Genomic DNA, 12,982 nt, shown 5'->3' with positions numbered 1-12,982 from the left:
GTGGATGTTGACAAAATCATGATGACAAAGTATGGCAAGGTTCAGCTCTTGCCTCTAGTTTCTACCCTTGAGGTTGAAGTTGTAAAGCAGGAAAATGGGAAGTGTATCCAGGAGTGAGCACAGTTCTGAGAAGAAAGTGGTAAATACATTATTGTGGCGATACATACAGTTCACGGCAGTCGTCAACCTGTGACAGAGCTACATGTCTTGACTGAGATGGTAATGTTAGGAGCAAAGGTTAGAGTTCATGAAAGAGGTCGCCTTTCAATCACTCCACATAAATAGCTGTGTAAAATAAGGTGGCTGCACTAGTCCACATTTGGAGATTGCGGGTTGCTATCCTGTGACATTGCTCTAAATAGTACATCTCTCCAAGACATCTGAGGACCTACCATCCTACACACAGTTTATCTATCTTTGCCTCCCAACCACTACTTCCTTCTTGACCGGCATCGTATTTTAGCAAAACTGACACAACTCCTTTAACATTTGTTTACCTGCTTTGATAAATCCGTGACAAATCTTTTAAATCAGTTTAGCTCGCAGGTTATGTTTCAGACCTTTGTGTAATGCTTAAGTTTGCATGATATTGGTGTTTTGTACGATGCACACTAATGCTATGTGTAGGAATTGTAATCATGATGCTTCACAAACAAATATAGCAAATGGATTGCAAACTCAAAGCTAAGTATAACCTGCTACTTATGAACTAAAAACAATTACCTGTCACTAATAATAAGCATGTCCTTCTTTTATTTAGATTCTTTGTTCATTTGTGTGAGAATTCACATGGAGGACGATGGGGCAGATCAATGGCCAGAAGAATTCCCCAGCCAACCCCAGGCTGTCTGCCAAAACCAACAATGAGGAGGATCCGGAACGAACGGAGATAAGCACCAGCAGGTATGACATCACTTCTGATAAAGAGCTGCGCCCATTCCAATGAACAGTCGAGGTACTAAGGACACTTGGTCCCAATACTCTCAAGGACAGCATTTGGACTTTTTGAGGAACATTCTAGCTCTGAAAAATATAGCACCCGTCACATAGTTAGCAATTAGATAATCAATTATCAATATGGGTACACTATTAGCAACACAGATTTGCTAAAGGGACAGTGTTTGTGAATATTTCTGCACAAAATAGACTGAGACGCTTTCCACAAGTTCTGAGCATGATGTTCAAGTCATTTAATGTAGGACTGGCGCATGCCCTGCCAAGGAAGGAAACAATCTAGAAATGTGAAGGCCTCACCTTGCCCAGATTAAACTTCAAGCACATTGACCACTGTGTCTTACTAGGTGGCGGAGTAAGAGCAACACGGGTTCTGCTCTGCCCTTTTCGCTATGTTTTGGTGTGCTGAATGCTCAACATAGGCAAGCAGCCACCGTATTTTTCACGTTTAGCCCATTTCCTGCAAAATCCCCCAAGTGCTCGCTGAGATGTGTGGGTCAAGGGCAAAATTTTCAATTTTTGCAACATAATCTCCATTTATATTATATATTGTTGCAGTGCCTTTTACTATGACCTCACATCCTTGGCCATTTGACTTATTGGCTTTACATGAGAACTATGCCTTTAGTGCATCTGCTGGGATAGACTATTGCACCACACACTGATTCATCTATACAATTTTTTCCACCTGCTGAAGGGACTTGATTGTTCAGATTCTACTAGTGTACCACCATTTCTTGATTGAGGGTCTTCAGTCACCCGCACACTAGAGGTCTCAATAATACCAGAAGCACTAAATGTAACTTGACTTATGTCTGCATTGCTTCAAGCACCCTTAGGTACATTCCTAGTATATTTAATCCCACATTAATAGTTACTAAGCTAATTAAATAGACAAAGTATGCCAGAAGAATGACTGATAGTATGTTTTCAGACTAATGTTGGCCGCTATTTATTTATTTATTTTATTTATAAAGTTGTATATAGCGCAAGCAAGATCCCGAGCGATATCAGAGCGCTTTTCAATATGATGGGAGGAGGGACAAAAAGCAATAACCATATCAAGTAGGAGGGAGAAGAGAAAAAATAAACAGGAATGGTCGCATAATAGAGCACAGTTGCACCCAGGAGGGTAATGCAATAAACAAGTGAGGGGCATGTTATCAAGGACCGGTGTTAAAATTATTGCTGTTTTATCGGCAGGAAACGGCTGATATAACAGCGATAATGAGCTTGATTTTACGCCCTTGTTAATTCACATAGAAGCCCATACTCTGATGTTAACGTGGGCATCTATGGGAATTAACGAGGGCGTATTACCAAGCCCATTATCGCCGTTTTATCTGCAGTTTCCTGACGATAAAACGGCGATAATTTTAACACCAGTCCTTGATAATATGCCCCTGAGTTCGGCAGCAAGGGGGAAGGCACAATATGCAGTAAGGGGAGACGTAACAGATCAAAGAGTAAGCCTCTGCTTACTTTAGGCTACTATTACTATGTACGGCTAGGATTCTGTGCTTATTATATTTCTTTTAAACTCCAAAGATATATTGAGTTGTTTGCTCAAATAAGGTTGCTGATAGGGACCTGTCCTCTATTGTTGATTTCCTTCACTGAGAGAACTTGCTTGCTTTTGTCTACCCTAATCTCAGTTAGTTAAGGGATTTCTGTGCAGGGAAGATGTGCCCTTAGGTGCACTCACCAATACATGTTTTGGGAAGACCACCTCATCTAGGTCCTTATGAACACAGTCTAAAGTCGTGAAATCAGTGATTTAAGGTGTGTTAGTCTAAAAAGTTAAATGGAACCAGAACAATACTACAATACCCAGAACGCTTTAGGCTATTAAACAAAAATCCAGGACTGAATCAGTCCTCATAATGACCTGGAGGAAGTTGGTCACTCTAACTTGCCTGGAAATTCTCATCGGCATATAAGTGATTTTAGGTTCCAAGAGCCGAGGTTTAAAAAAAACTAGTCTATGGGGCATATTTACAAGTCTCTATCGCCACCACCACGTCACTTTCAGTGACCTTGTAATGGCAATAGGGTCCTCGCCTTATTTACAAGCCAGCATTTAGCCTCTTATCGTGGCTTAACGCTGCCTTGTAAATAAGGCAGCCTTTCACGCTGTATTTAGCGTGAAAGGGGTGGGCAATGGGTGTTGCAGTGGGCGTTCCACCGCACACCCATTGATTTTGATGCTGCCCCCTATTTACAAAGGCAGCGTAAATAGGAGGACGCACCAAAATTAAGATCAGGGAAAACCTGATCTTGAAAAGGTGAAACGAGGAGAAATGATTTGTTTCCACGTTTTTGCTGTTTCCATGTGTGCTGATTTGTGCAGCACACACAGAAACAGAAAATTGCCTACGATTGTTTATGTGCAGGAAGATCCCCCTCCCTGCACAGGAAAAATGCAGTTTTGTAACTTCTCTGTGTACATCATTAAGCAGCACACATAGAAGTTACAAAACGATATATAAAGGGGACCTTCCTGGACATAAACATTCTTCCCCTCAACACAGGCACCCTTGCATTATGTTGTAAGGGTGCCTGCATTGGCACTAGGGAGCTAAAGTTAGCGCCAGCGCAGGGTGAAACGCACAGCTTCACCATATTCTAGTACATATGGTGCAGCCCTGCATTTCTAAAGTGACAAAGTGTGTTGTTAGCTTTCTTGGCTTAACGAAATGCTTCACCACTTTATTGTATATATGGCCCTCTGTGTCTTCTTTTTTTAATAACATTTTTATTGGAATTTTACGAGTGGTACAAACAATCATATACATCACTTGCAGTGGTCTGGTCCTGTGTGTCTTAACCAGCTAATTGAGGATGCCTTTTATTCAGCTGCCAAACATTCTGTTGTTGAGCTCGAATCAAATCTTTCTATTTCTTTCTGGGGAAAAAGTTTTAAAAGGCATGGATCCGTTTGGCGGCTCGTTTTTGGCTTTGGACACCAACGGGCACTTTAGAAAGACAAATATGAGAGTAGTCATGCTCTGCCATTTTGGATGAATTGTTCCTTGAAGAACGTTTCACCAAAACTGGCTTATCAAGGGGCTTGACTTCTCGGTATATGGATGAACGGAGGTAAGTAAACATTTAAATAAATAAAACGAATTTTGTTGCGCGCGCTGCATCGCAAAATGTAGTGCAGCCTGTAGTGCAATTTTAAACTGCCATTTCGACCAGGCAAAATAAACCTTTGACCAGGCCTATGCCTTTCTTTTTAATACTTATGTCATCCTTAAGGTAGGCCATAAAGGCTCATAAGGCAGGGTGTATGTATTAAAAATGTGGGGCATGTGCACATTTTACGTGTCCCAGCAGCACAAAGCTCTCAAAGTCATTTTTTACTGCAGCAAGGCTGCCTCTTCCATAGACTAAGACTGGATTACATTATCACACCCACTAATTGATTACTTCCGTTTGGAAGCAGATAGAGAAATACGAATTTTAATTGTAATTTAAATTCCTCTTTAAAGGTAAAATAAATAAGATTTTAAATTGCTATAAATTACCACTTTTAGAAAGTTGGCATTTTTCTGCCTAAACCCTTTGTGCCTTTCTACATGTGTCCAAGGTCACATAAGTGTTAATGGCTCTTTTGTGGTGTGATGTGTTTTGTGGTTCCTTCCAGAGATAGGGTCAAAAGGTCAGTAAATGCAGGAAAGTTGTTCCCCTCTTCAGCCGGATGGCTGGGGGGGAGGGAGGCGGGCGGAGGTGGGGGAGGGTGTTCACAGCCCATCCTGAGCTTCAAAGGGTAGCCTGATGAGTGTCCCAGAACCCTTCCTGATTTCCGAAGCTGCCTGCCCTGTGACTGCCAAAAGCAGCTCACACCTGTGCCTGTCTGCTATTTGTACTTGGAGACAAATTACAGCAAAACTCAGGGAAAAGGTAGACAAAGGGGGCATCCTCCACACACAGGTTTGCACTGGGTATAAAAATGGCGCCCCCAAAGTCACACATGAGAACCCTCCTGGTCCTGTGAAGATTCAGCTATCTAAAGACTGGACCAGCTTGCCTTGACTCCAAGAGTCAGTTGGCTGACCTCTTGCATAAGCTACAGGACACATCAAACTTCTACAGGCCTTCCCTGCAACTGCCTACCTGACCAACTGGAACTGCTTGGACCCTACTGCTGGCTTCTGTTGGAGTGAGTCCTGACTCCAAGAGCTGCCTCCCCAGGTTCCAGACTCTTGGCTTGTGTTAAAGTGTACTCCTTGAACATGCAAACTGCAGGAACCGGACTGTAGGTGAAAATTCAGAGATTCTGAGCTCTTAGCGTCAACAACGACTGTCCATGTCACCTGCCAATGCGAAGCTCTGACAACAACCTGCTCTTTGAGGCAGCAGCTACCATTTATGTCTCCAGGCCACACGAAGCCCTGACCGCGGCATGCTCTTTGCACCAAAAATGATCTCTCTGCAGCTTCGACCATTGCGAAGCTCCAGCTGAGGCTTCTCAGAAGGAACTGGACTGTGTGACAAGGTAAACTTTCCATTGGGATGAACCTGGTCCCTGTATCAGGTTTAACTTTACCTCGGTCCAGCACAAACAAATAATGACCACGATGGGCTCGTCATGCTTCTTAGTACCATTTTCACCTGAAAATTAAAAAATTCATAACTCGGGTTCTTGATTTTTGTCGTTTTGGTGTTGTTTTGCATATTGAAATTTACTCTATTTTTCTAAATTAGTTTGGGATTTTTCTTGTGATGTTTTTACACTTTATTACCTTTGGAGTGCTGCATGAATATGTTACACATTGCCGATAAGCTAATAGGGATGTGAAAGGCTTTCTAGTGAGAGTCTTACTGACATTACGGAATATTCCTCTCAAATCCCCACATGCTCGTAGGATCCATTCTAGAGACATGACCAGATGGAACAATAGGCCCGCCAGGTCTATAATGCTTACTTTCTTATAAAAGAGCAGGCACACTATGTGATTCAGACGGCATGCCCAAAGGGCCAACATCTGCCAGAAACAATATTAGTAGAGCTCTGGGGCCTAAAAGTACAACAAACTTTGGATACTGAAATGTTAAATCAAAGGCTGGCTAAGATAGAGGAGAACTTCATTCAGCTACCACAGCCGCTTCAGGAGGCTGAGTAAAGAATATCACATCTGGAGGGCAAGATGCTGTACCATAAAGACATTCTCCCGAAGCAAAGAATATCCATGAGTTAGAGACTAAGGTGGAGGGAATGAAAAATCATTCAAGGTATTCAAGCCTTAGATTTACTGGTATTACTGAGGGCAGTGAGGTGCGGGGGATATTTAGAGCAGGCCGCAAATGATGAATTCAGTTATCAAAAAGTTTATCCCGCCATCCGCACTTTCCGACTTGACTATTACGAGGGTGCACAGGGTCCCAGCCCAGCAATCAGCGGAAGCTAAATATCCATGAACAGTTCTTGTGAACTTTTCAGATTTCCATATTAAAGAACAGATTTTGACTATGGTAATTCGGCAAAAATCTTTTGCCATCTCTGGCAATGATCATATGAAAGTATTCTCTGATCTATCCTTTACTACGTCACATCACCATAAGGCCTTTCAAGGGTTGATTCAGGAATTTAGACTTCTTTAGACTACTTGGGGGGCCAAGCATTGGTGGTATACCAGGCTAAATTGAAAGTTCTTATGAATGGCCAATTTAATTTGTTTTACAACAATAGAAGAGGCTAATGCTTTTTTGTCGCAGATGGCTAAAACGGAGGTTAAAAATGCAGGATGGGAGTAGGGATTGTTATTTTTTTTTAAGTTTGAATTAGGGCAACCGATACGATTGAGAAATTGTTTAAGCTCTAGGTTTGATATTTTGGAAATGGACATGGATAAATTGTTTGGGTCCAGTAATAGTAGGCTGGTTATCTTGGAGGCAAACATCAAGTACGTCAGTTGACAATGACAAAGAATATAAAGATAATTGTATGTAATACGAATGGCCTGCTAAATAAACAAAAAAATAGAGTTCTCCTGAAATGGTTAGCCTCATTTTTTCTGGATGTAATTTTCTTTCAGGAAAACCATTTCAAGTCTAACACTCCCAAATCTTCTATCCCAACAAAGTCCTCACAGTCATACTTTCACTCAGCGGATGTGGCAATGCAGGAGGTGGAGAAAAAAAAGGTTTTTTGAGACAGAAAGGGTAGCTGTATATGGATAATGGTCAGCATTGCAGATGCTATGTTAAATCTCTTGCATTACTATGAACCCATTGTTAGAACTGGGGTCTCTAGTTGGCAGAGGTAGGTACCACTGTCCAAATAGCGACCCTTGCTTCTAGTCAGAGTAAGGAGGAAACACTCTTTAGATAACCTCTGCTCACCCCCTTGGTAGCTTGGCTCAAGCAGTCAGGCTTATCCAAAAGCAATGTGTTAAGTATTTGTACCAACGTTCACAGTAACACAGTGAAAACACCACAAACTTACTCCACAACAGTTTAGAAAAATAAAGGTATTTAATCTAAACTACACAAGACCAAAATGACAAAAATCCAACATACACAGTTCAAGAATATGGTTGCAAAAGAGTTCTTAAGGTTGCAATAAAATAATCCACAGTTTCGTGAAAAGTGCACAGTTGCATCACGTTTTGCCAACAGTACCTTTTAAAAGCGGCAAAGTTCCAAAGCAGAAGATGGTGCGGTGGAAAACAAGCGATGCGTTGCTCCTGGGGCCCTGGGGAGGCGATGCGACAACCCCGCTGCAGCAGCGGGCGTGTTGCGACGAATCCGGTCTGTATGGGGAGGAAGGCGGACTTGTATGGATTCCGGTGCATAGGTTCCGTAGGAAGTTTTCTCTCGCAAAAGGCACTATGCGATGATCTTTGGAGTTGCGACAATCACCGGGGCGACAATGCGCGGACCAGCGGTGATCTCTCTCTCGCAGCTCCTTGATGCAATGGCTTCTGCGACGACACTCGCAGCGACGTGATGCGGTCCGCAAGCAGCAGTGCAGTGATTTCACCCAGCGACGACAGACTCTGCGACGACACTCGCAGTGATGGTAATCTTCTCACAACGGTCTGGTGCGTCCCCCAAACGAATGATGCGACGGCTCTGGCAGCGGAAACAGGCGCTGCGATGATCTCGACCTTTGTAGCGGCAGGAATTTACTCGCACTGTCGGGGATGCGCTCCGCAAGCAAGCGTTGCGACAAAACTTGCAGAAAGTCTTTAAAAGCTTGGTTTCCAGCTTCCCAACACAGGTACAACTTCCAGAGGCACCACTACTGGCCCAAGCACTTTAGGAAGGACAGAACTTTCTCAGCAGTGTTCAGGGAAGCTGGGGGTGAAGTCCTTTTGTTCCTGGGACTTCTTAATAGGGAGCCAGCTCTTCTCAGGCCCTTGGAGATTCCATCAAGCAAGGGTAAACAGCACAAAGCAAAGTCCTTCCCCTCTCCTTGGCAGCAAAGCAACAGCAGGTCAGTCCAGCAGAGCAACAGCAGGACAGTCTTCCTTCATCAGTTTCAGCTTTCTCCTTGGCAGAGGTTCCTTCTTGATTCCAGGATGATCTAATTTTCTGTTGTCAGGGGTCCTGTACTTATACCCTTAAAAGTCTGTGTTCTCTTTGTGCAAGTGGGCCCTGAGCCCGGTCTGAACCAGCTCTGGGTGTTCCTTGACCACTTTGTTTTCCTGGCTTCTCCTTTCCTTTCAGAGTGAGGGGCAGGGTCGTCAGCCGCCCAGCAGGAGGTGGCACCAGCATTTTGGAAGGCAGGCACAGCTCTATTCAGGCCCAGGTGCTATCTCCTCCCACCACTCAAGTTGCAAATGCAGTCAGTCAGTCAAATATACTTTTATTTGATTCATTAAAAAAAATCATAAAAGGATGGACAACCATCATAAAACACCATGCTTTAGAATATACATTTTTTTAAAAAAACCAAAAAAGGCTTGAGGTTGATGTCTGAATAAGGACATACTTATTATTTTAAAAGTAATGACGAATATAACAATGCATTTGGGAAAAATCTGCTAATTAATTGGCTGCTTGGCAGGGTCGCATTTTACCAGTTCTTTTGCTGCGATTTTCCATAGTATTATGGCTCTACAGGACAGGGGAATTGACGATCCTCCGAGACATTTAATGACCGCTGCTCTACATGTTCTTATTTGTTCCTTCCTTAGAGCCTCCCGGAGAATGGATTTTCGGGCTTCCAATAAAAAAGAGCATGTGCATAGAAAGTGTAGTAGCGACTCTTCCCCTTGACCACAGAGACGACACTCCTTGGTTGGCCATGTTTGTTGCCATTTTGGGGTCAACTCCTTTGAGGGGAAAGACCCCATGCGTATCAAAGTCAGATAATGTTTTTTCTGGTGGGAGAATTGTTCCAAAAGATATTGTTGCGGCTTCAGCCTCTGATAATCCTTAATCACAGCCCAGGCATGATGTTTTTTTGCAAAGGACGTTTTATCAGTTAATAAAGAGGTCCGTTTGATAGCGTTATTGACAACGATTTTAAATCCTGAGTACGTTGTGAGGGTGAGCCAAGCATCTTCTAGCTGTAGTGCCGACAGGGATTCCTTCAGGGCTGCTGTGGTTGAGTTAGCTAGGCTCTTTTGGTTTTCAATCTCGACCCAACAATAGTGGGCTAGGGTGTTATCTTCTGCCTCCCTCATCCTCCAGTAGTATTTTACTAAGGCGCCTTGTCTGGCCATAATCTGATTTTTTAGACCATATTCTAGGCGGATTTGTGCCTGTGAGGTGTGTAGCGGAATTGTGAACAGTCTCTTAAATAGTGTGGATTGTGCTGTATTTAGGACTGTGGCATCTTTGGTGTTCAGAATTTCTGAGCCGTATGAAATGGAAGGTAAAAATTTTGCAGCAATCACTTTAAACAGGTGGGCAGTGGAGCATCCTATAAGTTTTTTCCTAGAGTTTTAAAAGCGAACAACAGTTGTTTGGCTTTCAAGCGACCTTGGTCCAAGTGTGATTTGAAGTTAAGCTTACAATCTAACTGAAAGCCCAGGTATTTGTAGCACGTAACCCTTGTCAATTGATGCTCACCCAAATTCCAGGAAAAAGTTAGACTTTTCGGAGTTTTAATAGATTTCGAGAAACACATAACTTTTGTTTTTTTATGGTTAATCGTAAGTTGGTTTGAGGTGGCATAGTCTCCTAGTTCTGTGATCAGTTTCTGTAGGCCTATGGGAGTTTGTGCTAGCAGGACGATGTCATCAGCATATTGGACACAAGGGATCGTTTTTTTTCCCAATTTTGGAGGGTCTGCTTGGATTAACCTGAGGCGCTTATCGAGATCGGAGGTGTAGATGTTAAATAGACAGGGTGCCAGTACGCAACCCTGTTTTAGCCCATTGGATGTTGCAAATGCAGTCATTCAGCCTAGGGCTGACCCAGCCAGCCTCCTGGGACTCCCCAGCCCCTGTCACTCTCAAACCAGACAGTCAATTCACAAACAGGCCAAGGCACACAGAAAGGTCAGACAGGAGAACAGCTACTTTTTTTAAAGTGCTGTTCTCAAACATAGGATTTAAAAACAACCTTTCCTAAAAGATGTGTTATTAAATTCTGAGTTCGTGATACCAGACTTTTATGTCCTATCTTGTTCCTATGGGAAGATATGCTGGTAGCCACTGTAGCCAGCATCCCCCATGATAGCCTATGGAGCAAGATAGCCTTACAGCAGTTAAAAACGAAAATGGCTGTAATTCACTACCAGAGCATGTCACCTGCACAAGTACATGCCCTACCTTTCACATACACTGCGCCCTGCCCAAGGGGCTACCTTGGGCCTTCCATAGGGGTGACCAATGTGCACAGAAAGGGAAGGGTTAGGCCTGGTCAGTGGGGACACTGACCAGGAGGACATGGCAGTTCACAGACTGCACACAGGCACTGCGGTGGCAGGCCCAAGACACCACTTTAGGGCTACTCATGTGGGTGGCACAATCAGTGCTGCAGGCCCACTAGGATCAATTGACATCACCAGCCGTGGCACACTCAGAGCACTTTACTAGGGACTTCTGGGTGATACAAATATGCCAATCAGGTATACCCAATTACAATAACAATTTCTACAGGGAGCACTTACACTCTGACACTGATCAGCAGTGGCAGAGCGTCTAAAGCATCTAAACCAGCAAAAATGAAATCCAGCACAGCATCAAAAATACAGGAGGTAGAGGCAAAAAGATAGGGGGAAACCACGCCAAGGATGACAGGTCTAACACCCATTTTTTATGAGATTGAGGTGTTGGTGCAAATTTATGACCTCCTAATACAGTCGGAAGGACCCTTGGAAATGGGGGGAGATTTTAATGACAGACAAGATTCAGCTTTAGAAACTTCTAACAAAACTAAGAGCCAATTAAAACCTAAAACAACTAAATTGATACATATAATGATGGAAGATCTTGCTTTAATAGATCCTTGATGCCTTGACTATCCTGACTTTTAACAGTATATCTGTAATTCTTCTAGGTTTAGGATAGCCTCACAGCTAGATTTCTTTCTTCTGACAAATCTATCAAGAAGAGGGAAGACAGAGACACTGGCCAGTCATTTTTCAGACCACTCAATAGTTTCTCTTGTATTAATTCTAGAAGCATCATGGGAAAAGAGTCAAGGATGGCAATTCAACAAATCTTTGCTTGCGTATCAAATCTGGCTAGGTGAAATGAGGCATTTCAATGGAGAATTTTTTAAGACAAATGTAAACATCGCCTTTATTTGTATGGTATGGGAATTGTTTGAGGCTGCTTTTTGGAAGCAGGTAATATCTTATAAAGCTAAAAAAGCTAAGAGTCACGCATACAAAAAGTGAGACCCTACAGGTCTGAGTCAAGAGCGCCATGAGGTCAATCGAAGAACTGTGCTTTTCGATAGCACATCCGCACGCGCAAGAACAGATTACTCGGGCGAAGCAGCAGGTAAAGGATTTTTTGAGGTTGGAAGAAATTGCAGGGAGCAAAGCTTTCCAACAGAAGCTCTACAAAGAGAGTCAACACATAGGGTCATTTCTGGCATGGTCAACTGACGTCCAGAATAGTAGGCAATCAGTTACTTAAGTGAGAAATCCTGATGCTGGAACCATAGACAATTATAATGATGAGCTAGTGAAGGCCATTATAGAAAGCTCTATGCAGAAGCTCAGGTGATTATTGAGCAATATCTAGCATATTAGTTTGGGTCATTTCAGTTACCACAAGTTTCTAGTATTCATAGGAGTGCACTTATTAAAACAATAGAGACCCCAGAAGTGGATGACGTTCTTAAAAACATGGCTAGCATGAAAGCCAGTGGGAGTACTGGTATTCCCACCGGTCTATAATGCTTTCCAAGATGAGCTTCTGCCTTTTTTGTCAACTCTTTTTAACCAAATCAAGGGTGGGTACCGATCTCCAGAGCCTAATTAGTAAAATAATTAGTGTCAGGGCCCTGACCGGGCGGCCACTGCAGCTTGCACCACCCATTGCCCCTGACATCGCTGCCAATGGCGGTACCAAAACAACTACTAACCATCTCTTTCACCTGAAAGTGCGACAGTTAATAATATTCCAGGTCTCCCAAAGCTAAAGGAATGGGTGGGGAGGGAGGTATTAGTAATTTTAATGTATATTGTATTCAAAAACAACATTGGTCTGCTCCTCTGTAAATTAGATGAGCGGCACCACCATGTGGCAGACTGTCATAAGTGTGGTGTTGACAATTAAGTGCCGGTGCCAGCACCAGAAACCAATTAGGTGCAGATGCTGCGCACCGGAAACCGCTGGCTCAAATTAAGCACTGCCCATCTCAAAGAATTTTAAGGAATCAGTAGTAGTACATTTTATCAAAAAAGATAAAGACCCAACAGATCCCAATTCATATCGCCCTATAAATCTGTTAGATATGGACTACAAACTGTTTATGAAAATTTGGACGACACGTATTGCACCATGTGCCCAACTAATGATCTATCTGGACCAGAATGGGTTACTGTCAAAGAGATCAATGGCTGCTAATACTTATTTTTTAACACAAGCTCTTAACTACGTTTTAGTCAACA

The 12,982-nt window shown here is 43.0% G+C and overlaps 1 protein-coding gene across 1 annotated transcript in view; it reads left to right on the top strand.

Annotated features, from left to right (window-relative positions):
* CNGA2 (cyclic nucleotide gated channel subunit alpha 2) overlaps window positions 1-12,982 on the top strand; it is a 342,867-nt gene that overhangs the window by 157,535 nt on the left and 172,350 nt on the right. Inside the window, exon 2 of the mRNA XM_086966797.1 lies at window positions 761-903. Within this exon, the coding sequence (XP_086822923.1) occupies window positions 800-903 (104 nt within the window). The 5' untranslated portion in view covers window positions 761-799. The remainder of the gene's footprint in view (window positions 1-760; window positions 904-12,982) is intronic.

The sequence above is a fragment of the Lissotriton vulgaris genome, chromosome 4_1 (assembly GCF_964263255.1).
Source record: "Lissotriton vulgaris chromosome 4_1, aLisVul1.2, whole genome shotgun sequence".
Lineage (NCBI taxonomy): Eukaryota > Metazoa > Chordata > Amphibia > Caudata > Salamandridae > Lissotriton > Lissotriton vulgaris.
The sequence above is the reverse complement of the archived record's forward strand: the minus strand, read 5'-3'. Positions and strand labels throughout refer to the sequence as shown.